Source organism: Hyla sarda, chromosome 1 (assembly GCF_029499605.1).
Source record: "Hyla sarda isolate aHylSar1 chromosome 1, aHylSar1.hap1, whole genome shotgun sequence".
NCBI classification, from domain to species: domain Eukaryota; kingdom Metazoa; phylum Chordata; class Amphibia; order Anura; family Hylidae; genus Hyla; species Hyla sarda.
The window spans coordinates 149,147,179-149,170,684 of record NC_079189.1 but is presented as its reverse complement, the minus strand read 5'-3'; the positions used below and the strand labels follow the sequence as shown (position 1 = coordinate 149,170,684).

Below are 23,506 nucleotides of genomic sequence, written 5' to 3'. Positions count from 1 at the left end.
CTGCAAGCTTAGGCAGTAGTGGAGGCTCTGTGGGTTACCCATGCTGAGTATTGGGAGAACAATGCTTCTTATGCTGATCCCTTAGTTCATTGGGATTCATACAAAGCCACGGTTAGAGGGGCCTTTATCTCAGGTGTTGCACGAAAGAGGAAAACTAGGTCAGCTATAGAGGGCAGTTACAGGAGGTGAGTGTCTTGGAGGCAGAATTTGTTAGAAATCCATCTCCAGAGAATGAGAGGGCGTGGGCCAAGGCTCAGAGGTCTTTGTAGATTGTTCAGAAAGATAGGGTCAAGTTGCGGTTGGCGGGGCCCTGTTTGAATTCGGAGACAAGAATGATAAAATGTTGGCATATTTAGCGAGGGCTTGTTGCCCTGCTCATCTATTCCTTGTATTAGGGACCAAGATGGTGTTGTGGTGGCAGACCCCCTGTTGATCAATTCTGTTTTCAGGGACTTTTACTTGTCTTTGTATGCGGCCCCCCCTAAGCCCTGCCAAGGGGAAATTCTGTTTTTCTGTTTATCCTTTCCCATGCTTAGTCACGCTCAGGCGGAGGTGCTAGATGCCCCCTTTACAGTTGAGGAAGTGGAACAGGCCATACGTGCTCTTCCTCATGGGAAGACACCGGGTTTAGATGGGATGATAGGCGATTGGTATAGGATGAATGAGGAGAGACTGGCCCCTATACTACTTAAATTGTTTCACTCGATAGCTGTTGCCTTCCAGACTCTATGAGGGAGGCATTGATTGTAGTACTTCCCAAGCCTGGAAAGGACCCATTGCTGCCCGATTCCTATAGACTTGTTTCCCTTCTGAATGTTGTCATAAAGATCTTGACTAGAGTTCTGGCTACTCGCCTATATGGGGTTATTGGAGCCATCATTCATCCTGACCAAACAGGGTTTATGCCGGGTAGGGCTACTGATGTAAATGTGAAGCGTCTGCAACTCAACATTGCAGCGGTGGGGGAGGGCTTTCCTATTAGTGTGGTGGTTAGTTTGGATGTTTAAGGCCTTTGATTCGGTGCTGTGGCCCTATCTCTGGGAGGTACTGGGTGCATTTGGATTTGGTCCCCGATTCTGTGCTTGGGTTCGCTTGCTATATGATAGTACCAGGGCCCGTATTAGCACTAACTTGGATGTTTCAGCTCCCTTTCTCCTGTGTCGCGGGACGAGGCAGGGGTGCCCGCTATCTCCCTTCCTTTTTGCACTGGTGATGGAGCCCCTTGCGGCAGCCATTCGTAGGGACCCTGCTATCTGTGGTATTCCCAGGGGGTCTATTGTAGAGAAGGTCTCCCTTTATGCAGATGACACATTGGTGTACTTAGCGGACGCTGGACGCTCTCTCCTGTCCCTTATTGATCTACTTGACCGTAGTGCTGGGCGTTATACCGGTTCATACCGAATACCGGTGTGTTTTTTTTCCTCTACAATATGAATTTTTCCCTATAGCACAATACCGGTCGGCCCCTCCCCCCTTCGAATGAATGAGGGGGTGTCCCCACATTGGGGAACTAATCATATTAGCTGCAGGCGCTGCTATCCTTCTCCTCCTGTGAGCCGCAGAGCTGGAAATTAATGAGTTTGAATGAGTTGTGAGCCGCGGGCGCAGGACTTCTGTTCAGAGAATGGAAGCCGTCACCTCCGTCTGCAAGCGCAAAAAGACAGTGGGCCGCAGACGCTGCAGAACTTCTGATCCCGCAGCCCACTGGCTTTCAGCGCTTGCAGGGGGAGTTGACAGCTTCTGTTCTCTGAACAGAATTCCTGCGCCGGCAGCTCACAACTGGGGGTTAGAGGGGAAAAAAAATACCATAATACTGTGGAACCGCCATAAGTTTAAAAAATACCCACATTTGTGGTCATACCGCCCAGCACTACTTGACCAGTTTAGTTTGATTTCAGGCTTGCGGGTCAACTGGGTTAAGTCCTCATTAATGGCACTTTTGTCTGAAGTCCCTCTCCCCTCCTCTCTTCCAGCAGGGGTCCAGGTGGTTTCTAGTTTCAGATACTTGGGGGTGGAGGTGACTGTGTCCCTGCTAGACTATCTGTCCCTAAACATGGAGCCATTCTTACGCTCCACGGTGGAGCGGTTGACTGCCTGGTCCTCACTCCACACACTACCACTGACAATTGTCACACACAAGTGTCAATAAGCTACTTAGACCAGAAAAACAATATCCACATAGAGCCAAAACATCCATTTATTCATATCCTTAAAAATCCTACTGTAACAATTATAAAGAGTAATCAAAAATAAATATAAATAAGATAATAGGTTCTCCTATGATGAATACCTGTATATCCCAACACGTTTCCCTGTGTATCTTATATGGTATACAGCAGTTCATCATGGGATCACAAATGAAGTGAATAAATATGGTTTGGGGAATTTTCTTATGAGATAGCAGAACGCTATTGCATATTTCACATAAAGTACAAAGACAGCAAATAAACTGTACAAAAGCGACAGGAAAGTATAGGCACAGTATAGGCACAGGATACATATGCACATAACACTCTTATTTCCAAAATCCAAACATTTAGATGGCACAGATATCACACATTCCACCTAAAAATGCAATCCTTTTCATCTAACCAGTTCACAGATCATTTGCATAGCCAATCGTTCACTATCGTACCAAAGTACTGATCCCCAATCCAATATTCACAAAGATAAGCTGCACCGCTGCTGCCAGTCCAAGCTGCAGACTTCTCACTCCCCCTCTTCCTAGCTGGTAGAATCAATATATTTAAAATGATTTACCTTCCTAAGTTCCTTTACCTTTTTCATTTAGCTCCTGTGATTCCCCCCCCCCCCCCCCCTCTCTAGGAAATATTTTAACATGCTATGTAGTGCTCTAGGATCCTGGTTCAGCCGAACTCTGTGATGGCCCTGACTGGAGCGATTATGGGTTTCTATGAAACTCTTACTAATACACTCTACAGGTATCATTCTCAGTCTTCCTTTCCTATTCCCCTTCAAACTATAGCGAAAGTGTGGTCCGTGGTGTCGAGTAGATTTCCACAGCCTCTGATTTTTCCTAGAGCACCCTTGTAGGGGAATGTACACTTACTTCACCTGCATGGGTTACAGGAGGCCGGTTTCTGGGGTTCTCATGGCATCAAATTTGTGATCCACTTATTTCGGGGAGGATCAGGTTTTCATATCCTTTTTGGACATGAAGGAATGCTATAGCATCCCTGGAAATGCCTTTTATAGGTATCTTCAGCTCAGGCATGCGGTTCAGGTGCAGTTTGACTCCCTGAGGTTTACACCTGTGTTTTCTGATGTAGAGCTTCTCCTGAGCACTACAGATCTCTCTAAACCTCTTACTCAATCTTATGCTCTCCTCCAGACACTGGGGCCTGGCCCTTTCTCACAAGCCTTTCATAAATGGGAGGCTGATATCCTGGATTTGTCTGAATGTCAGTGGAAGGAGGTTGAAGGCTCTTATTATTCCAGTTTAGTTAGTAGTAGAGATACACTGATGCAATCGAGATATGTATTGAGATTGTAATATACCACTGCTAAACACAAAACGACAGAACTCCTGGGGAGAAAATTGTGGTGAATACAGTCACGCCAGCAATGTGGCATTAGAAATATCTAATATCAACCCAGTTAAAAGTATGGGCCGTAGATATGTGAACTCCATAAATGTAGCATCAAGAACCTAAGAAAAAGAAAAGGAGTCCCTTTTGAAACAAATTATGTGTACCATGGGACACCAGATTTATTATTTCCGTAGAAAACAGTGCAGTTACAATAAAAAAAAAAATATAATGAAAAGAAGAAAAAAGCAACAAAACGGTGATATCCCCGGCTCTGCACATTTGATGAAAAAGAGTAATATATAAAGATATGTTGTATCGCTAGGCAGCTATAAAAGTTAGGTACATCATGTAAACATAAGGAGTAGTGGCTAAAGCAAACCCTTACTAAGCTTAAGTGCATTGGTGTTTTTCCTTCTGATACGTGGTTTCAATGTTCTTCGGCAGTTGGTACTCTTTTACATGCTGTGTGGGAGTGTCCCATCGCTCTCTTCTGAAGGGAGTTGATGGGGTTTCTGGCTGATGATCTGGATTTCCCTTTCTTACTTACTCCTTTGGTATGCCTGCTGGGAGTTATTAATGAGGTGATCTCTAGTTAGCATAGATGCTTACTAAAGTGACCTGGAAGGATACTTCCCCTCCCCTGTGGTTTTGTTGGATAACTTTGGTTAACAAATATGTCCCATTGTACCAGGCTCTTTATGTAAGTTGTAGGTGCCCTAGGAAATTTGACAAGGTTTCTTGCTTCCTGGGGATGGGGAGTCATTCTGCGCTCAGCGTATCGACGGCCACAGCAATGTCCTGCCTCGGCTGGTAATAGGCTGAGCAGTCTGTCATGTAAGGAGCCTGGGACCCGCTTTCTCCCTGCTGCCAGAGCTCGTTACATGACAGTGCGCTCAGCCGTCTGAGGCGGGACATTGCTACGGCTGGCGATATGCTGAGCGCAGTATGACTCACCATCCCCAGGAAGAAGACAAGCACCTGAGGACCTGGACACTGATATTGGCGCAATGGGGGAACGTTGGAAGGTGAGTTAAAGTTCCTGTCACCAACTAAAACTTTTAATCTAGTGTTCCTAATGTACTTTCCCATTCACTTTATTTTAAAATGATTCACAGAAAAATGTTTAAACTGTAATTGAAAAAACAACCACTAGGTGGCGCTGGTCTAATTCGTGCAGCAATATATACAATGAGTTTGGCAGTAGACCAAACTCTGGTAGTAAGCGAGGCCAGCTATTGCTCACTGCCTGTCAATTAGACAGATGGGAGCGAATGCTGTACCCGCCAAGCGGCACGCTCCTTGCATGGCCACGTCACCAGGCTCCGCCCCCTGTAAAGAAGAACAGACTGAGCCTGCTTGATAGCTGCAGAGAGAGGTCTTATATTCATCACAGCATCATTAGTTTTACTGATTGGGAGCGCAGCAAAGAGGAGAGGGCTGAAGCAGTCCTCCAGCAGACTTCAGTGATTGACGTTGCGCCTGCTGGGAAATGCCCACTTCCTCCTGCGGCAGCTCAATAATAATAATGAGCAATACTGAAGGCATAATACAGAGCTTTTTAAAGCTCAGAAAACATTTTTAAAAAGGGGTACTACACTGGCCAGCGTTCGGAAGTAAATGTTCCAAACGCTGTTTTCTCACAACAGTTGTCGGTCACGCCCCTTGTGATGGCCACGCCCCCTCAATGCAATTCTATGGGAGGGGGGTTTTTGCAGCCCAGGAACAGAGGAAAATAAGTAATTTTTAGCATAGTTCTCCATTAACTTTAAAAGATACATATACATTTATGACATGTCAACCACTTTAAAATAATCTAATTTTATGGATGATTTCAGGATTCTAAAATGCATTGCACTTCTATGTCGCCTATTTCTGTATTTAATAATAAAAAATCAATATGCAGTGAGGAACAAATACAGTAAAGCACATAGGAACCAGAGTCCTGTAACCCAGGAAATTTAAAGAGAATATTGTAATTATCTTGCAGCATCAATACGCTGCGAAAATGAACAAAGTAAGGAATCGACAGGATTTACATTTCATTACAGGAAATAAGGTAAAACTGTTGTGTTGCTGACATAAGCCTTAATGTAGTCATATTGGCATATTACTAAAGAAATTACTCACAATAGCACTTGCAAAATCAGCTTTATTTAAATAAAAATGTAATACATTTTAAAATCTGCCACATAAGTTTGCCCTTCTATGACATGTTTTATTTCAATTTCTCTTGTTTGCATAATACACTTTTTATTCTGTGAAATACAGCGGCACAAACATCAGTAATGTGTCAGAAAAATTACAGCTGAGAGATATACTGGTAAGAAAATCTCTTCCCTTCTTAAAGTGGGCTTTCCACAGCATCACTATAGATAAAGTGTGTGTGTGTGTGTGTGTGTGTGTGTGTGTGTGTGTGTGTGTGTATGTGTATGTGTATGTGTATATATATATATATATATATATATATATATATACACATACACACACACACACACACCTAGGCATTTTATGGAGTGCGACAAACCATCCATTTCATATATCAATGTTATTTAATGTTTGTATATAGAAAATTTCCCCAAACAAAATATAGAAACAATGTCGTTACAACAAAAAATTCTTCCAAATGATATAGGGCGGTTAAAGGGGGGTAGATATTAGGCATCTGGGACATCTATAGCATATTCACAGGATATGCCTGAGTGACTGACAGAAGCAGGTCCTACTTCTGGGATTTGCATCTGCCTCAAAATCGAGGGCTCCCAGCCCCCTCCTAGCTGCCTGTTGCTGTCTGATGTGGTCAGAAATCCAAAAACAGTCTAGCCAGTTTTTGCAAACAATTAGTCTAACTTCCATTCCACTGTGGATTACTCTGTAACCCCTGGAGTTATGGAAACTGAGTAGCTAATGTTGCTATGCTGTTTATTCAACTCCCGATTAAATCAATGACAATTATGCTAATATGTATAACAGTTTGGTCTGCTGTTTTTGGACCCCTTTGGAGCTGACCACTTGAAAGCCACAAGCAGGTTGGAGAGGGCAGGGGAACCCTAGTTTCCAGATGGGAATACCCCTTTAAGTAGTATACACTGCTCAAAAAAATAACACATTGTAGATCTGAATGAACTAATCATATGAAATACTTTCGTTTTTACATAGTTGAATGTGCTGACAACAAAATCACACAAAAATGATCAATGGAAATCAAATGTATCAACCCATGGATGTCTGGATATGGAGTCACACTCAAAATCAAAGTGGAAAACCACACTCCAGGCTGATCCAACTTTGATGTAATGTCCTTAAAACAAGTCAAAATGAGGCTCTGTAGTGTGTGTGGCCTCACCGTGCCCAAATGACCTCCCTACAATGCCTGGGCATGTTCCTGATGAGGTGGCAGATGGTCTCCTGAGGGATATCCTCCCAGACCTGGAATAAAGCATCCGCCAACTCCTGGTGTTTGGTGCCACGTGGCTTTGGTGGATGGAGCGAGACATGGTGTCCCAGATGTGCTCAATCGGATTCAGGTTTTGGAAATGGGCCGGCCAGTTCATAGCATCAATGCCTTCTTCTTGCAGGAACTTCTGACACACTCCAGCCACGTGAGGTCTAGCATTGTCTTGCATTAGGAGGAACCCAGGGTCAACCGCATCAGCATGTGGTCTCACAAGGGGTCTGAGGATCTCATCTCGGTACCTAATGGCAGTCAGGATACCCCTGGCAAGCACATGGAGGGCTGTGAGGCCCCCCAAATAAATGCCACCCCACACCATTACTGACCCACTGCCAAACCGGTCATGCTGGAGGATCTAGCAGGCAGCAGAACGTTCTCTGTTTGTCACATGCTCAGTGTGAGCCTGCTTTCATCTGTGAAGAGCACAGGGCACCAGTGGCGAATTTGCCAATCTTGGTGTTCTCTGGCAAATACCAAACGTCCTGCACGGTGTTGGGCTGTAAGCATAACCCCCACCTGTGGAAGTCGGGCCCTTATACATCCCTCATGGAGTCTGTATCTGACTGTTTGAGTTGACACATGCACATTTGTGGCCTTCTGGAGATCATTTTGCAGGGCTCTGGCAGTGCTCCTCCTTGCACACAGGCGGATGTAGTGGTCCTGCTGCTAGGTTGTTGCCCTCCTATGGCATCCTCCACATCTCCTGATGTACTGGCCTGTTTCCTGGTAGCGCTTCCATGCTTTGGACACTATGCTGACAGACACAGCAAACCTTCTTGCCACAGCTCGCATTGATGTGCCATTCTGGATGAGCTGTACTACCTGAGCCACTTGTGTGGGTTGTACACATCGTCTAATGCTACCACTAGAGTGAAAGCACTGCAAGCATTCAAAAGTGACCAAAACATCAGCCAGGAAGCATAGGAACTGAGAAGTGGTCTGTGGTCCCCAGCTGCAGAACCACTCCTTTATTGGAGGTGTTTTACTAATTGCCTAAAATTTCCCCCTGTTGTCTGTTCCATTTGCACAAAAGCATGTGGAATTGATTAACAATCAGTGTTGCTTCCTGAGTGGACAGTGTGATTTCACAGAAGTGTGATTGACTTGGAGTTACATTGTGTTGTTTAAGTGTTCCCTTTATTTGCTTGAGCAGTGTATGATTTATATAAAGCATATTCAGCATATTTCTGCTCTGCAGGCGTCGTCTAAAATTTTTCAGTTCTTCCAAAGCTAGCTGACATATGATCAAATCGACATAAGATGGCCTCTCAGAGGCCATCGCATGTCGATGTCAGCATTGACGTACGATGCTTTTTTATGTCGGGGCCATCGCATTAAGTGCTATCCGGCAGCGCAAAATGCTTAAGCTGCTGCCGGATAGCAGCTTAATGTTCCCCGTGTGGTGCGGTAAGTATTACTTACCCCTCCACCATGCTCAGAGGTGCCCTCCGGGTCCAGCGCTGGTCTTCCGGTGTCTTCTCGGCCCTCTCCGATGACGTCAATACGCTGCTGCGCACGTCATCCAATAGGAATGGCATACGCAGCGGCGTAATGACGTTGTTACGCAGGCCCAGTAAGGCCTTGCGGAAGACAGCAGAGGAACGGAGAAGACAGCGGAGGACCGGAGAAGACCAGGAGAGCCCAGCGGAGGCCCGCGGTCACCATCGGGAGCGGCGGGGACAGGTGAGTACAGCTTCCTATACTTTACATTGCACGAATCCCTCAACTTACGATGGATTCGACAAACGATGGCTCATTTGGAACGAATTACCATCGTATGTTGAGGGACCACTGTATATTCTAAGACTATAGCATGTGTGTATTTGCTGAAGGCTTAGGTTATTGAACTATGTATTCACAGAACCAAGTAATGACAGTTGTACAGTTGTATGATATCATATAGAACTTCATTATGGCATTGAAAGTTCTATGTTATTACATATTGGAAAGGACTACATTACAGGGTTATTTAAAAATACACCTCAGATTTGATATATTATGTTCTATACAGTCATGGCAGTAAATGTTGGCACCCCTGAAAATTTTCAGGAAAATGAAATATTTCTCACAGAAAAGTATTGCAGTAACATGTTTTGCTATACACATGTTTATTCCCTTTGTGTGTAATGGAACTAAACAAAAAAAAAAGGGAGGAAAAGCAGCAAATTGGACATAATGTCACACCAAACTTCAAAAATGGGCCGGACAAAATTATTGGCACCCTTTTAAAATTTTGGAAAATTCTCAACTAGATTACTGTAACTCAATACCAATCAGTCTTTCCCTCTGTAATCTATACTGATGTCTTTACCCTATACCCGTAACTGCACTGGTTGTCCATGTTGAACTCTTCAATCTCACTCACAAAACTCTCCACAGAGCTGTACATTCCTATATTGTACTTGTCATCTTTGTATAGCAACTTACAGTGCTCTATGTCCCAATGATCTTAGGAGGCGAACATACATCACACTCCAAAGTCCTGTCTGGAAGACTTTTCCTATGCCACTTCTCCAGCATGTGATACTTCAGACAATCAGATCTATTATGAAAAGTCATAGTTTTAAGAGTGGTGGCCGTCGCCCCCTCCCATAGACTTGCATTGAGGGGGTGGGGCATGATGTCACAAGGGGGCGGAGCCTTGAGGTCACGATACTCCGTCCCCTGCATCGTCCCTTCATCAACCACAGATAGGGGATAAGCTGTCTAGGGGCAGAGTACCTCTTTAATGCACTGAATATTTGGATGAATGACTGGCTCTTGCAGCTTTAGATGTACTAGCATACTAGTTTTAAAGACGACTTACCATTTGTGTTAAACCAACTTCCTCATAGATTGCAAGCTTTTGTGAGCTGGTCCCTCACTACCTATTGTTTGAGCTAACTAATTTGTTACTATGTAATGTCCGATTCTGTCTGAACAAGTGCTGCAGAATATGGCGCTTCTATATAAATAGAGTTATTTATGTTTTATTTGTGGAAGTGCATCTCAGTCTTTAAGGGAAACCTGTCATCACTTTCATGCTGCTTGAACCATAATCATTTGGGTGGTCCGCGGTGGTTTATGCCTGCCCCGCCATCCTTGATTGATAAATCTCTCCCTATTACCAAAAGGGAATCTAAGGCTGACACACTCTGAGGACAGTGTTCGAGCAGGCTCTTTCAGCGTGAGACTTGCATCATCTCATGGGATTATACTGTAAGAAAGTCAGCCTCATCCCAGCAGAGGAATGCACGCAGCTTGGCAGAGATAGGCCACCCACATTCACACAGTATATCTGAAAACTACCACTATGACAGAGTACCAGCTTCCAGTCAAAAATAGATTAAAAGATAAACTTTAATGAATCCACATTACAATCAGAAGCCAAAAAACGACATGTCACTAAAAACAATGTAAAATGCTGATGTGTTTCGAGCTAAACAATAGCTGTTATCTATGGCAAAGACATGAGTAAGAGCTACTGATTAGCTCAAAACATGTCAGTTTCAAATTATTTTAGTGCAATAATTTTTTTGGTTTCCGATTTTAACATGGATTAGTTAAAGTTTTGTATATTAATCTATTTTTCACTGGAAGCTGGATACTACTTCATTTTGTTTAGCACTCTGGAAAGGGGCGCCTTCTTTTTTCCTTTCTTCTGCTCAGGTTCAATAGAAGGACACTGATTGGTAGACGAAAGATAGATTTATAATACAGTGACCCCCCCCCCCCCCCCAACCTACAATGGCCCCGACATACGATCATTTCAACATACGATGGCCTCTCAGAGGCCATCGCATGTTGAAGGCAGCATCAACATACGATGCTTTTCTATGTCGGGGCCATCGCATAAATGGCTATCCGGCGGCGCAAACTGCTTCAGCTGCCACCGGATAGCTGTTTACGGTGCCCTGTGAGCTCCGGTGATGGTCTGCTATGGTCTGCTACCTGTCCTCGGGCTCCGGCGCGCGTCCTCTTCGGGATCCCCTGCATCTTCGGCGCTCTCCAGCGTCGTCATCACGTCGCTGCGCACGCCGTCCCGTCATCCAATAGGAGCGGCGTGCGTAACAACGTGATGGCGGCGACGGAGAGAGAAGATGCGGGGGAAGCAGAGGCCTTACCGGAGAGTCGGGGACACCACGACGACGCGGCGAGAGCAATGGAGGGTGACATCAAGAGCAGCGGTCACGGTCCGAAGCGGCGGGGACAGGTGAGTACAACTTCATATACCAGTTGTCTTCAACCTGTGGACCTCCAGATGTTGCAAAACTACAACTCCCAGCATGCCCGGACAGCCGTTGGCTGTCCGGGCATGCTGGGTGTTGTAGTTTTGCAACATCTGGAGATCCGCACGTTGTAGACCACTGTCCTATACTTTACATTGCACGGATCCCTCAACATACGATGGTTTCAACAAACAATGGTCCATTTGGAACGGATTACCATCGTATGTTGAGGAACCACTGCATTTAAAAAAACTTTGCTTTCAAAGTACACCTTTGGACCATCTTAAATAATAATGCTACTTAAGATGTGATATAGATAAAAGATAAATATCTACAGTATGTATGGTTATATTTTTGACTGCTTCTCAATGGCTGGATCAGTATCCCATATTAATGCCTAGATAAGGGAAGATCATGGGCTCAGTTTGATGGGGGATAAAGCACAAAGTAAAGAGAGGAGACTTCAATGCAATCGGCACCTTTCTCCTACATGTTAAACTGGCTCACACAATAATATGAATAATTTAACTCGCAGAAACTTCACATGTGCCGAGTACTATAAGCCGACCACTGGCATTTTCACTTCAAATTTGTACACTCTTTAGTCAACACGCTTCATCTGCATTTCTAACACCTGCTTCAGTCATCTCTGAAGTGCAGTTATGAACAAATTTCCCTTTCATCTTTATACTGTCCATCTAGAACGCATACACAAAAAAATTATACAAGGGAACATAATTATTTAGCTTTTACGTGGGTGACATGGGTCTACTCGTGGAAATATTTTGATCATTTCTTGAAAGAAAATGGTTATTCAATGGGATAATACCTAAAACATGCACGCTTTTTATCTTTCCGAAATCAAACGTGTAGTAGTTTTTCTTATCCTGATGATCATTAATTATACATGGGGTAGGGGGGATGAGATATGTTTCATTGTTGAAATATGGGAAAATGTTCCACACTCGCCAGGGTATCGGTTTCAGTAGGTATACATGTGGTTTAGCTATGGATACAGTAAAGCTACCTAGTCTTTAATCGCCTCTAGAGCGGAGATCTCCTTTGTCTATACTGTGACCTAAGCAGAATAATAAAAGATTACTAATTTCTTTGGAAGATCACCACTACCTAGAATTTACCCTAGAAAAATGAACTACCAGGGGGTTGGCAGCAAATCTGCTGTACTACTACATTTATCCATTAGGGGGTGATGCAAGTCAGTGGCAATTATTTTGCTAGTAAATTGCAAGATTAATGACATATTACAATCTACATAATACAAATAAGCTTCTATCTCTGGGACATGGAGGTGATAAGCAGTACTACACATGTAGTTCACCTAAACACATCACCGATGTATGTGCAAATAGTATAGGAAGCCCATGAAGTGCTGCTTGTAGAATGAATTAGGGCTGGGCGATATACCGAATACCGAAATTTTTGTGCTGCACGATATGAATTTTAAACCATACTGCAATACCGGTTTGGCCCCTCCCCCTCGGGAATGAATGAATCAGTCCAGCGCTGCGCGGTCCACAGGAAGGAGACCACTGCTCTATACTGTACACTATGCCCGGGCTGCAAAAAATAAACAATATAAACTTTAACTCACCTCCCGTTGGTCCGATACTGGCCTCACTTGTTTCCTGGGGACGGGAACGTCGGACAGCCGTCAGCCTATCACCGGCCACAACAATGTTCCGCCTCGGCCGGTGATAGGCTGAGCCCACTGTCATGTTAGAAGCCGGCTCCTTACATGACAGTGGGCTCAGCCTATCACCGGCCGAGGCGGAACATCGTTGTGGCCGGTGATAGGCTGACAGCTCTCCGACATTCCCGTCCCCAGCGTAAGGCCGACGTAGGTGTATTAAAGTTTATTTTGTTTAACTGTTGCAGCCCGGGCATAGGGATACCGCACAGTATAGAGTGCCAGCACCGGCAGACGCAACAAACAGGACGAGGAGCGCATGCGGGTGACATATGTGAGTAGTACCCTGATGGGCATGTGGGCTGATAATTAATATGGGGGGGGGACTAGGAAATACCGTTATATACCGTGGAACCGCCAAAAGTTTAAAAAAATACCGTGATACACACATTTGGTCATACCGCCCAGCCCTAGAATGAATCAACTTCTTTCCTTTCAGATTTTATTATTAAGTTTCTCATGTCTGCTTGATTACTTTCTCACATAAGAAAAACAACTTGGGAATAAACATATGGGGTAGGTAACAAAAAACGGTTTAAATCTTTGTGTAAACTTAGACTAGAGGGTCTAACAATGTGTCAAATTGATAAAAGTGTCTCGGGAACCAATGGTTTAAAAAATAAATAAATAAATAAATAAAAATTCTGGTGTCAACAATATCAAGGCATCTTTCCTAACAGTTCACATTGTGCCAATGGAACAAGTAGGGGAGCTGTCACAATGTGCTGTGACCACGGACGTTTGTTGTTTCAAGCACATGACAAAATAATGTATAGTTCTAATCAAATAAGTAATGTTTAATATACATAAAAATAAATTCAGCGATGCACTAAATAAACGTATAAATATCTATAATGTAAATGCATGAATATAAATATAATTAATACAATTATTGTTAATACATATTTCTAAACAATAATAGCATTAAGCCAAACAATAATGGTAGAATGTAATAATATTCTGTTGGTGCTGAATATAAAAAAAATAGGCCGATTCTCACTGACAGGACAAAATATAAATCAATTATTGCATTCTAACAAATTAAATGAGCAGAGTTTTATTGGATTGTGAAACAGATTACCACTAATTACACATAAAATAATGAAAATCTAATTTACAATAATTGAAAATTTCTGATTACAAAAAAACAAAAAAATTTAAAAAAAAGATTTAGAACTTGCAGTTCTTTAAGGAATTGAATTTGTGTGACAAATGAACATATTAATAGATTTACATCTAGCTCGGAGGGTGACAGTACAGTGTACAGGACCAATTCTAATCCAATTTCCTTTAGAGGTACAGACAGCAGCATCGCCTGCACCAACCTGCTTATACAGGGTAATAGTGTGGGTGACTCCAATCCTGTTTACCAATTGGTGGTGCTGTTCCAAGATATAAACAAAAAAATAAAATAAAATAAGTTAATTACATTCTTGGTGCACTCAGGCATTCCATAGCCGCTTGGTGCACTATAATACCTGCCTACAACGGCCCTGTGTTACTGCCTGCTTCATAAATATTCACCTGGCTTTCTTTAGCATGTTGGCAATATGTGCTGAAACATAGGAATGACGCATGGCCAGTACCATGATTGCCTCTGTATTGAAGCCGCGCTGGTCCTGGCTTTCTGTATGAAGCTGCACATTCACAATTGTGGGACAGATCCAATGCACCAAGAGGCTGGGGAATGGCCCAAGTGCACCAATAAGGTAATTTACATATTTTTATTTTTCAACATAACTTGGGAACAGAACCACCAATGGCATTGGAATCAGCATCGCTTGCACTATTACCCAGTATAAGCAGGTTGGTGTGGCTGTCTGTACTTTCATAAAGTGTACCTACTGAAAACAAAAACTTTTTATATAATGTTGGTAGATAATACTATAATATATATATATATATATATATATATATATATATATATATATATATATTTGTAATATACATTGGTTAAAAAATGTATATATTTTTACCTGCAGTTATGCTTGTGTGTCTCTATGAGGAGTCCAAATACAGGAAGTGAGGGTGGACAAGCAGGGCTCTGTGCACTAAGAAAAAGCAGTGTGCACTGAGACTCTATAACATGCTCCTGGCTCATACATCAGGATGATTGACAAGTCAGGAGCCTGCACAGAGCCCTACTTGTCCACCCTCACTTCCTGTATTTGGTCTCCTCATAGAGACACACAAGCAATAGCTGCAGGGAAAGCATTTTTTCACCCAAAAATATACACAATTTTTAACCAATGTATATTACGGATATACATATAATGGTATTATCTACATCACTTAAATGTAAAAAAAAATTTTTTAGTCTCTGGTGACATGTTTCAAAGAGGTGTTTCCAAATCACTGAAGTGCTCACTCCTCCTCCTATCCCTGCTTGATTGACAGCACTTCAGGGGCTTGGGAACGCCTCTTTGACACTTGGTAACAGAATACAAAAGCATTTTTTCTACATTATAAAAGCACAGGCAGATATATGAAAGGTACCATGTTCCTCCTTTTTCCTAAAAGCTATCTGTGTCAATAGTTTAGAATGTAAATCGCAGCTGACAGATTACCTTTAAAACATTGGTTCACCTTAGTCAAATATGCTGTTTAGAAACGGTAACAATTGAATACAATGGCATAAATGTACAAATTTTGCCCAGTTCCAAGTGCAAACATCAATGTGACCGATTTTTCACAGCACCTTATGCTGTTTGGTAAATCTACCACATCTAGAAACTGTCTAGTCTGATACAATTTGTAGGCTTTTTGTTGGATTTTTATACCAGAATAGTAATCCTAAATTTGGATGTATTTGTGGAGAAGATCAGTGCATTGCAAGCAAGTCCCCATTGTCAGGTGAGGTATAGTTTCTGTTTAGAGATGAGCGAACTTACAGTAAATTCGATTCGTCACGAACTTCTCGGCTCGGCAGTTGATGACTTTTCCTGCATAAATTAGTTCAGCCTTCAGGTGCTCCGGTGGGTTGGAAAAGGTGGATACATTCCTAGAAAAGAGTTTCCTAGGAATGTATCCACCTTTTCCAGCCCACGGGAGCACCTGAAAGCTGAACTAATTTATGCAGGAAAAGTCATCAACTGCCGAGCTGAGAAGTTCGTGACGAATCGAATTTACTGTAAGTTCGCTCATCTCTATTTCTGTTCTTTATGGTGCACTTTGCTTACTGCATGCGCCCGCAAAATTCTGTGCCAATATACTAATTATCTTTATTGTTCACTAGAATTTAGATAATAGAGTCGCGAAATCCCTTTGACTTCCATGTGGAGAATTTTTTTTTTTTTTTTCAGATTTATTACAATATCACTCCTGTGTGCTTAGGGAATGATTCCAAAAAACGTAATGAATTTGGACATTGGTCGTAAAGAGGTATATATGAAGTGAAGGAAGCAAAAGTTGTCCTGGTTATATATGAACTCTTAAAAAGTAGTAAGGCTGTATATTTATTAATAATCTAAACATGAATCATATAGGGGGGTATTTATCAAAGGATTTATGTGTTTTTTTTTCACGTAATTATGGCGCAATACTTTGGCGCAGTGGCTTTTTGTACCAAAGTTTGGCGCATCTTCTCCACTGTCATTTTTACAACTTTCTCAAAATCCCACGGTCCTGTGTGTGATTTTAACTTTAGTCAGTAATTCACGATTTGCGCCAATTCATGATTTTGAGCCTTTAGGGGTTTTTTTGGGCGCAAATCACTGCCAAGAAATTTTGCACATGGAAAACCCACTTAGCAATGTCAGAAAATGTAAAGGTGTCAAAATACATTAAACATTTTTTTTTTGTGAAAGCAGCAACGCCTCCAGGGCTGCTCAATACTATCCTGCGACATAGTTGTCTCTGAGGGACCTTCACCCTCCGTTGAGCCAGCATTGGACATGGCCACACATGTTCAGGAAAGGTAAGCACTACAGCAGTGGTCTTCAACCTGCGGACCTCCAGATGTTGCAAAACTACAACTCCCAGCATGCCCGGACAGCCAACGGCTGTCCGGGCATGCTGGGAATTGTAGTTTTGCAACATCTGGAGGTCCGCAGGTTAAAGACCACTGCACTTAAGTAACCAAAAAAAAAAACTACCCAAGTTAAAAATAAAATCCATTTCACATGGTGGCTATAAACCCCACAAAAGAAAATAACTCATGTCGCTTGCTGATATACTGCAGGAGGGACTCCGAAATGGCTGCTCTACAGGGTAAAATACGCGTCCTCTGTGGCGGTAAGTTCTGTGTAAAAGGCGCTGGGAACAGCTGATTTCAACATCTGAGCCAAAATTACTAACAACTTGCACCAAATGATAAATTTTGTGCATGTCCACGAAAACCAAAGTGAAAAAAAAAAGGGTAAAAAGAAACTGTCAATAGGCAAAATTGATAAATACCCCCCCCCCCATAATCTTAATATCTGATTCTTTTGCCATGGTAAATGGTAAAGCGGTGTGTGGTGCCAGACAGTGCCAGTACTGCCATGCAGTACACAGAGCAGACATTCCTTTCTCCCTAGGGATATCTCTATGCATGTTGCCAGGACCAGCCCCTTTGATAACTAGCTATGCTGAATTACTCAAACGCTATCAAATTTTATTAAAACCTCATCAAGGGGAGTAATCAAATCACTTATTAAGCTCCACAATTATTGTAAAGCGAGCAGTTTAAATGAAAGGAGGAGATAATGACATTACTGGCTCAACTTAAAGAAATTCTCCACGGTACTATCCTGAGATATTCTCTTGGCCTAAAATTTATGTAAATTTAATTCATCCATAATTAGTTATTACCCGCTGAGTAAAAAAAAAAAAAAAAAAAAAGGCATAACAGTTTTCTAAAACAATTAGTTCTTAAAGGCAATGCATTTTAATTGGGGATGGGCAATGTTTAGAAAAATATTTTGTAATGAAAATAAAAAACAAACATATGTATTGTATCATCACAGGTAGAGATGAGCGAACTTACAGTAAATTTGATTCGTCACGAACTTCTCAGCTCGGCGGTTGCTGACTTTTCCTGCATAAATTAGTTCAGCTTTCCGGTGCTCCGGTGGGCTGGAAAAGGTGGATACAGTCCAAGGAAAGAGTCTCCTAGGACTGTATCCACCTTTTCCAGCCCACGGGAGCACCTGAAAGCTGAACTCATTTATGCAGGAAAAGTCAGCAACCGCCGAGCCGAGAAGTTCGTGACGAATCGAATTTACTGTAAGTTCGCTCATCTCTAATCACAGGCACAAAACCATCAGGTCAGCAACAATATGTGTGAAAAGCCATACAAATATGGCTGGGTAAAGAACAAAGAAAAAAATTACAATATATTTTTTCAGTGTTCAGGGAAACTACCAGGACAAAAGGTTTGAAATAAACTGAAAAGGGTCAACAAGTCAAACAAATCTTCCCATCGATAACATAATAATGGTTTATATGTCACGTCTATGGTTGGGGCCTGTTTGCTTTCCACAGTCACATAATCTGGAACTGCAAACAAGAGTGGTGTGTGTGTGAAGAACAGACGTGAAATTGCATCTTGGGTAAAGAGGGTTTTGCTCCTCTCATTCTGGAGGTCAAATCCCTTCTGAACAGCTATAAAGAATTTATATAGGTGCGACAAAGTTATAAAGAAAAAAAACTTTTCCAGATGCCACTTTTAACACTCAATTTAAGAATGAAGATTCCGCAATTTACAATATACCTTAGATTACCAATATAAGCTGTTATGATTTACATCATGTTGGGGAGTTCACACAAGATTGTAGCCAATTTCATTCAATAAGAAATCCAGCAAAAATAAACGTATCCCTTATCCACAGGATAAGGAATAAATAGCGGATCCCTGGGTGTCCTTCCGTCCCCCCGCAATCTCTCTAACAGGACCAGGCGCTCAGTGAGGAGCGTGTGCTGAAAACAGCACACGCTCCATTTATTTCTATGGGAGCGACAAATTGACCTGAGTACAGAACTCAGCACTCCCGTACAAATGAATAGAGTGCGTGCAGTCTACCGGTAGACAACACACATGCGCTCCTTACTAAGAGAGCCGGGGGTCCTGTCCCGGAGATCATAGGGGTCCTAGCAGTCAAACTCCTTGCAATCAGTTACTTATCCCCTATCCTGTGGATAGGGGATATGTTAATTTTCGCTGAAGTTCTCCTTTGGGGTTAAGGCAGTGTCAGAGTTTAACATTTCCAATTCAGAGGGGTTCTGTCAGTGAGATACTGCTGTATGCAGTCCTATTCATTCCATAACTCTGCCAGAACTACTGAACAAAACTCCAAACAGGGCTCTTAATTGCAATGTGAACACAGCCTTAAGGGTATTCCAGGAAAAAAACTTTGTTTTCATATCAACTGGCTCCAGAATGTTAAACAGATTTGTGATATTATTTCTAATAAAAAATCTCAATCCTTCCAGTAGTTATCAGCAGCAGTTGAGTTGTTCTTTTCTGTCTGACAACAGTGCGCTCTGCTTACACCTCTGCTTGTCTCAGGAACTGTCCAGAGTAGGCGCAAATCCCCATAGCAAACCTCTAATACTTCGGACAGTTCCTGAAACAAGCAAAGGTGTCAGCAGAGTGCACTGTTCTTAGACAGAAAAGAACAACTCAGCTTCAGCAGCTGATAACTACTGGAAGGATTAAGATTTTTTAATAGAAGTAATTTACAAATCTGTTTAACTTTCTGGAGCCAGTTGATATATAAAAAAAAAAAAGTTTTTTCCTGGATGACCCCTTTAATCAGCGTCAGTCTGCTGCATGACCATCGAGTAAAGCTACCAATGCATATGTGAATATGGCCTACCGGAGCATGTGAAAAAAAAAATCCTTTTTTTTCCTGCAAAATGTTCTGTATCAATCACAGATATAGAATTGGAACAGTTAGGATTAGTCGTACAGACATTCTGCTGACTTAATTGCTTTCAATGGGATTCTGTTGCTCTGTGCATACTGATGAATTCCACCTATGGAATGGCTGTCCGCCCAAAAAATTAACATGTTCATTCTTTGGGCAGAATTCTGCCGGACTGAACTTCCGTCTATGAGATCGCACATGATGGCAGGGAGGGCACCTGCTTTAAGTGGACACTTAGCTGTGAATAAGTCCATAACCTGATGCTGAGCAGGTGCTGTATAGAAGAAGTACCTGTCCTGCTGTATAGAAGAAGTACCTGTCCTGCTGTATAGAAGAAGTACCTGTCCTGCTGTATAGAAGAAGTACCTGTCCTGCTGTATAGAAGAAGTACCTGTCCTGCTGTATAGAAGAAGTACCTGTCCTGCTGTATAGAAGAAGTACCTGTCCTGCTGTATAGAAGAAGTACCTGTCCTGCTCATTTTTTCTAGTGTACTGTCATGTATTCTAAACATCCTATAAACATTTGCTAGCTCCCTATAATAGCTATGAGTTCCCTATTAGCAGTTGCTTGGAAGACTAAATTCTAGCACTTATAGTGCGGTTCAAGGAAATGGGGAAGTTGAAATGTTGTCTTATGTGCATAACTAAATAGCAAAAAATATATTTAGGGCCAGAGTTTTGTGCTGAAAAACAAAGACATGAAAACCACTGTTTGAACTATACTGTGTTACTGTCTCTCACTGATATTTTGCCCTTATACACATACACACAACACATATATGTAAACAATGTGCACACCTGTACTGTATGTCACATATACATATATACATACACACACATATATACACACACATACATCCATAACACAATTATACACTCATACATTTGTAAATTGTTTTCTAAAACTCTTTTTTGTGACTTCTGTAAGCACCCATAGCTCTGGAAATAGAGAATCTGCAATGAGCCGTAGCAGGTATTGTTTAGCACATACACTTATTATTCTACCAGACACGTCCATTTCCAGTAGACACAGCAATAATCAATGTATGTGCCATAAAGCCAGACAATGGAGTACACTATCCTCCAGAGACACTGCAGGGGAGATGGAAGACCCTCAATCATGTGTCTTGGTTTACACTATACTAGCACCATTTCTTGCTATATCCAATATAGCTCATTAAAGACAATAAGCATATAAATCACTGTATTGACAAATGTCTTTATTAGGACAGTTAGTGGCAGTAAAGGATTTCTGTTACAATGAGGGAAGCAATTGTACATGGGAAAGAGTGCCACACAGTTGGGACCATTAACGTCCCCCCTCACGTTATCCTTCATATTAAGGTTTGTCAATATACAAAATCAATGACATTATGGGTCACCACACGAAACTAAGATGCACTTACCAAAAAGCTTCCAAATGCAGAATTAAATATAGCAGCAGCCTGTAAAAAAACATAAAAACAGCCTATTAATTTCCTCCAATATTAACAGATATGACATCATGTACTGACTGATACATCCAAAAAGGTAAAGATAAACATGTTACTATTATGCATTTTGGATTGGATAAATCTTCAAAGGGGTTGTTTAGAACTATAAATAAGTTTCCTTTTCACCAGAAGCAGCAACACTCTTTTCCACGAGTTCCCCATTCCTAGTCAAAAAGGCTAAACTACCATAAATTCTTACAGGACACTATAGGTGTAGAACTAGAGAGGAGGAGGCTGGTGTGGCCCAGGAACACCAGTACGGTACATTAGTCACAGCTTCTCTTTACCTGGTTATTATGGTAAAAAGGGACTTGTGATTGGGCACTGAATAAGCATGTTGCAGTTTTAAAGGGACTGTATCACTCACTTTTTTCATGATTAGAGCTAAATACTTAAAAATGTTCTTTTTACAGCATGAAACATGAACATAGGCAACAATAGACTGGAGCTGTTCAATTCGGATGAATTGGATACGCAACTGGGCATTTTCTGTGTCCTTTGCAGAGGCCATTCTATAGGGAGGGGGGACACTGACTTCCACTGGGAATGGTGGTGGATCCAGAGTTATTTATATACTTGTACACCTGATGTCTGATCGTAGTGGGTCCAATAGTGGGCCCAATCTCCGGACGGCACCCCAGCGTTCTGAACATTTTTGTTCAGAACGCTGGCTTCTGGCGGCTGTGATGTCATGCCATGCCCTCTCCATTCATGTCTATGGAAGGAGTCGAGGCGGCGGTGGTCGATTACCTATTCTATGAATTAGTCACCAATATTAAAATAACATTACAAAAATAAATAAGGGGCTAACACATGTACCAGATGAAACAATGAAATATCCCAGCAACACAGAGCTGAATATTAACACTAAAAAATAAATAAGAATAATCCATATCATCCAATATTACACAAGTAAAAACAATATTAAGGTATATTGCCACTTGGGTTTTTTGGGGCGTTTTCCAAAAAAATGCCAAAATGGCTGCGTGATGTTTTTCCGTGGGAAAAACGCAGAGGCCAGATGTTGGCAGGGTGTCATTAGGGAAACGCAAAATGCTAAACCCACTTTGCGTTTGGCTTTTTTTTTTTCCCTGACCCCGGCGTTATGCTGCAATCTGTCAGTTTTGCCAAATCGCAGCATGCTAAGACTATGGCGGGTTTTTTTTTAACGCAAAAACGCATAGCATCCCTACTTCCATCCGCAGCCATACAGCATTTCAAAATGTTCCTGCATAGATCGGGACTCTGTGCTCGCAGCTACAGAGCCGGGAAAACAGCTGATGCTGAGCAGTAGATATATATCATATTTCTACTGCCCAGCAATAATTTACAGTGAACCTCCAATGTGTATACAGTATACACATTGCTGGTTCACTGAACTCCCTGCTGAGCACTATTCGCCAGCCTAGCAAGAAGTGGGTTAACTTACACTGCTGGACAGTGTTGGTTAACCCTTTGTGAGGTATACAATACAGGGATTTGGAATTCCTATTGCCCGACGCCCGGGACATGCAGTTCCGGTCACCGGGCAGGTGAATTTTTCCGTCCCTTAGCCCAGCTTCGGGCAAGCAAGGCCAGACCTGACAAGCACAGCAGCACTCAGCAGTCTGTATGGAGCAGACTCCTGACATCTGCCCGCTCCATACTCTGCAGCCCCCGGCTGTTCTAAGTAGCCTGGGGCCACTGTGAGGTGGAAATTTACGATCCGTGCAGACTTGCGACCGCTCCTCCCCAAATTTCCACCTCACATTGCTGCTAATAGCCAGCCACGGATGGCTATTAGCCCTTTAAATCGCCATTGTCAAAGCTGACAGCAGCGTCTAAAGGGACATGTGAATGCTCCCTGGTGGGCTAATGGGGTGGATCTCCCACCCCCACAGCACGATCGTGGGGGGGGGGGGGGGGATCCACTCTAGAGGTAGCCGGTGGGCTTACCTCTGTTCCCTGGTGTCCGTGGCTCTGTATGAGGAAAATGTAAAAAAAAATAAAAAAAAAATACCAAACCACAGAATTGCAATTTTTATCATATCCCAGAAAAAAAAGTTCAAAAGTGATTAAAAAGTCAGATCAATACCAAAATGGTACCGATACAAAAAAAGCTTATGGCGCTAAAAATTTGCCCTTCTACAGCCTGGTATGCGGAAATTTTAAAATAAATAAATCTAAAAAAAAAAGCTACAGGGGTCAAAAAATGGCAGTAAAAAAAATTCGAAAAAGTTCAGAATTTTTTACAAATTAGTAAAACAT

At 42.2% G+C, this 23,506-nt stretch overlaps 1 protein-coding gene across 2 annotated transcripts in view; it reads right to left on the bottom strand.

The window, feature by feature from the left end:
• Positions 1-23,506, bottom strand: part of SLC10A7 (solute carrier family 10 member 7) — a 222,689-nt gene that overhangs the window by 111,416 nt on the left and 87,767 nt on the right. For both annotated transcript variants that reach the window (XM_056562846.1, XM_056562845.1), the window contains exon 5: positions 21,173-21,211. In XM_056562846.1, the coding sequence (XP_056418821.1) occupies positions 21,173-21,211 (39 nt within the window). The remainder of the gene's footprint in view (positions 1-21,172; positions 21,212-23,506) is intronic.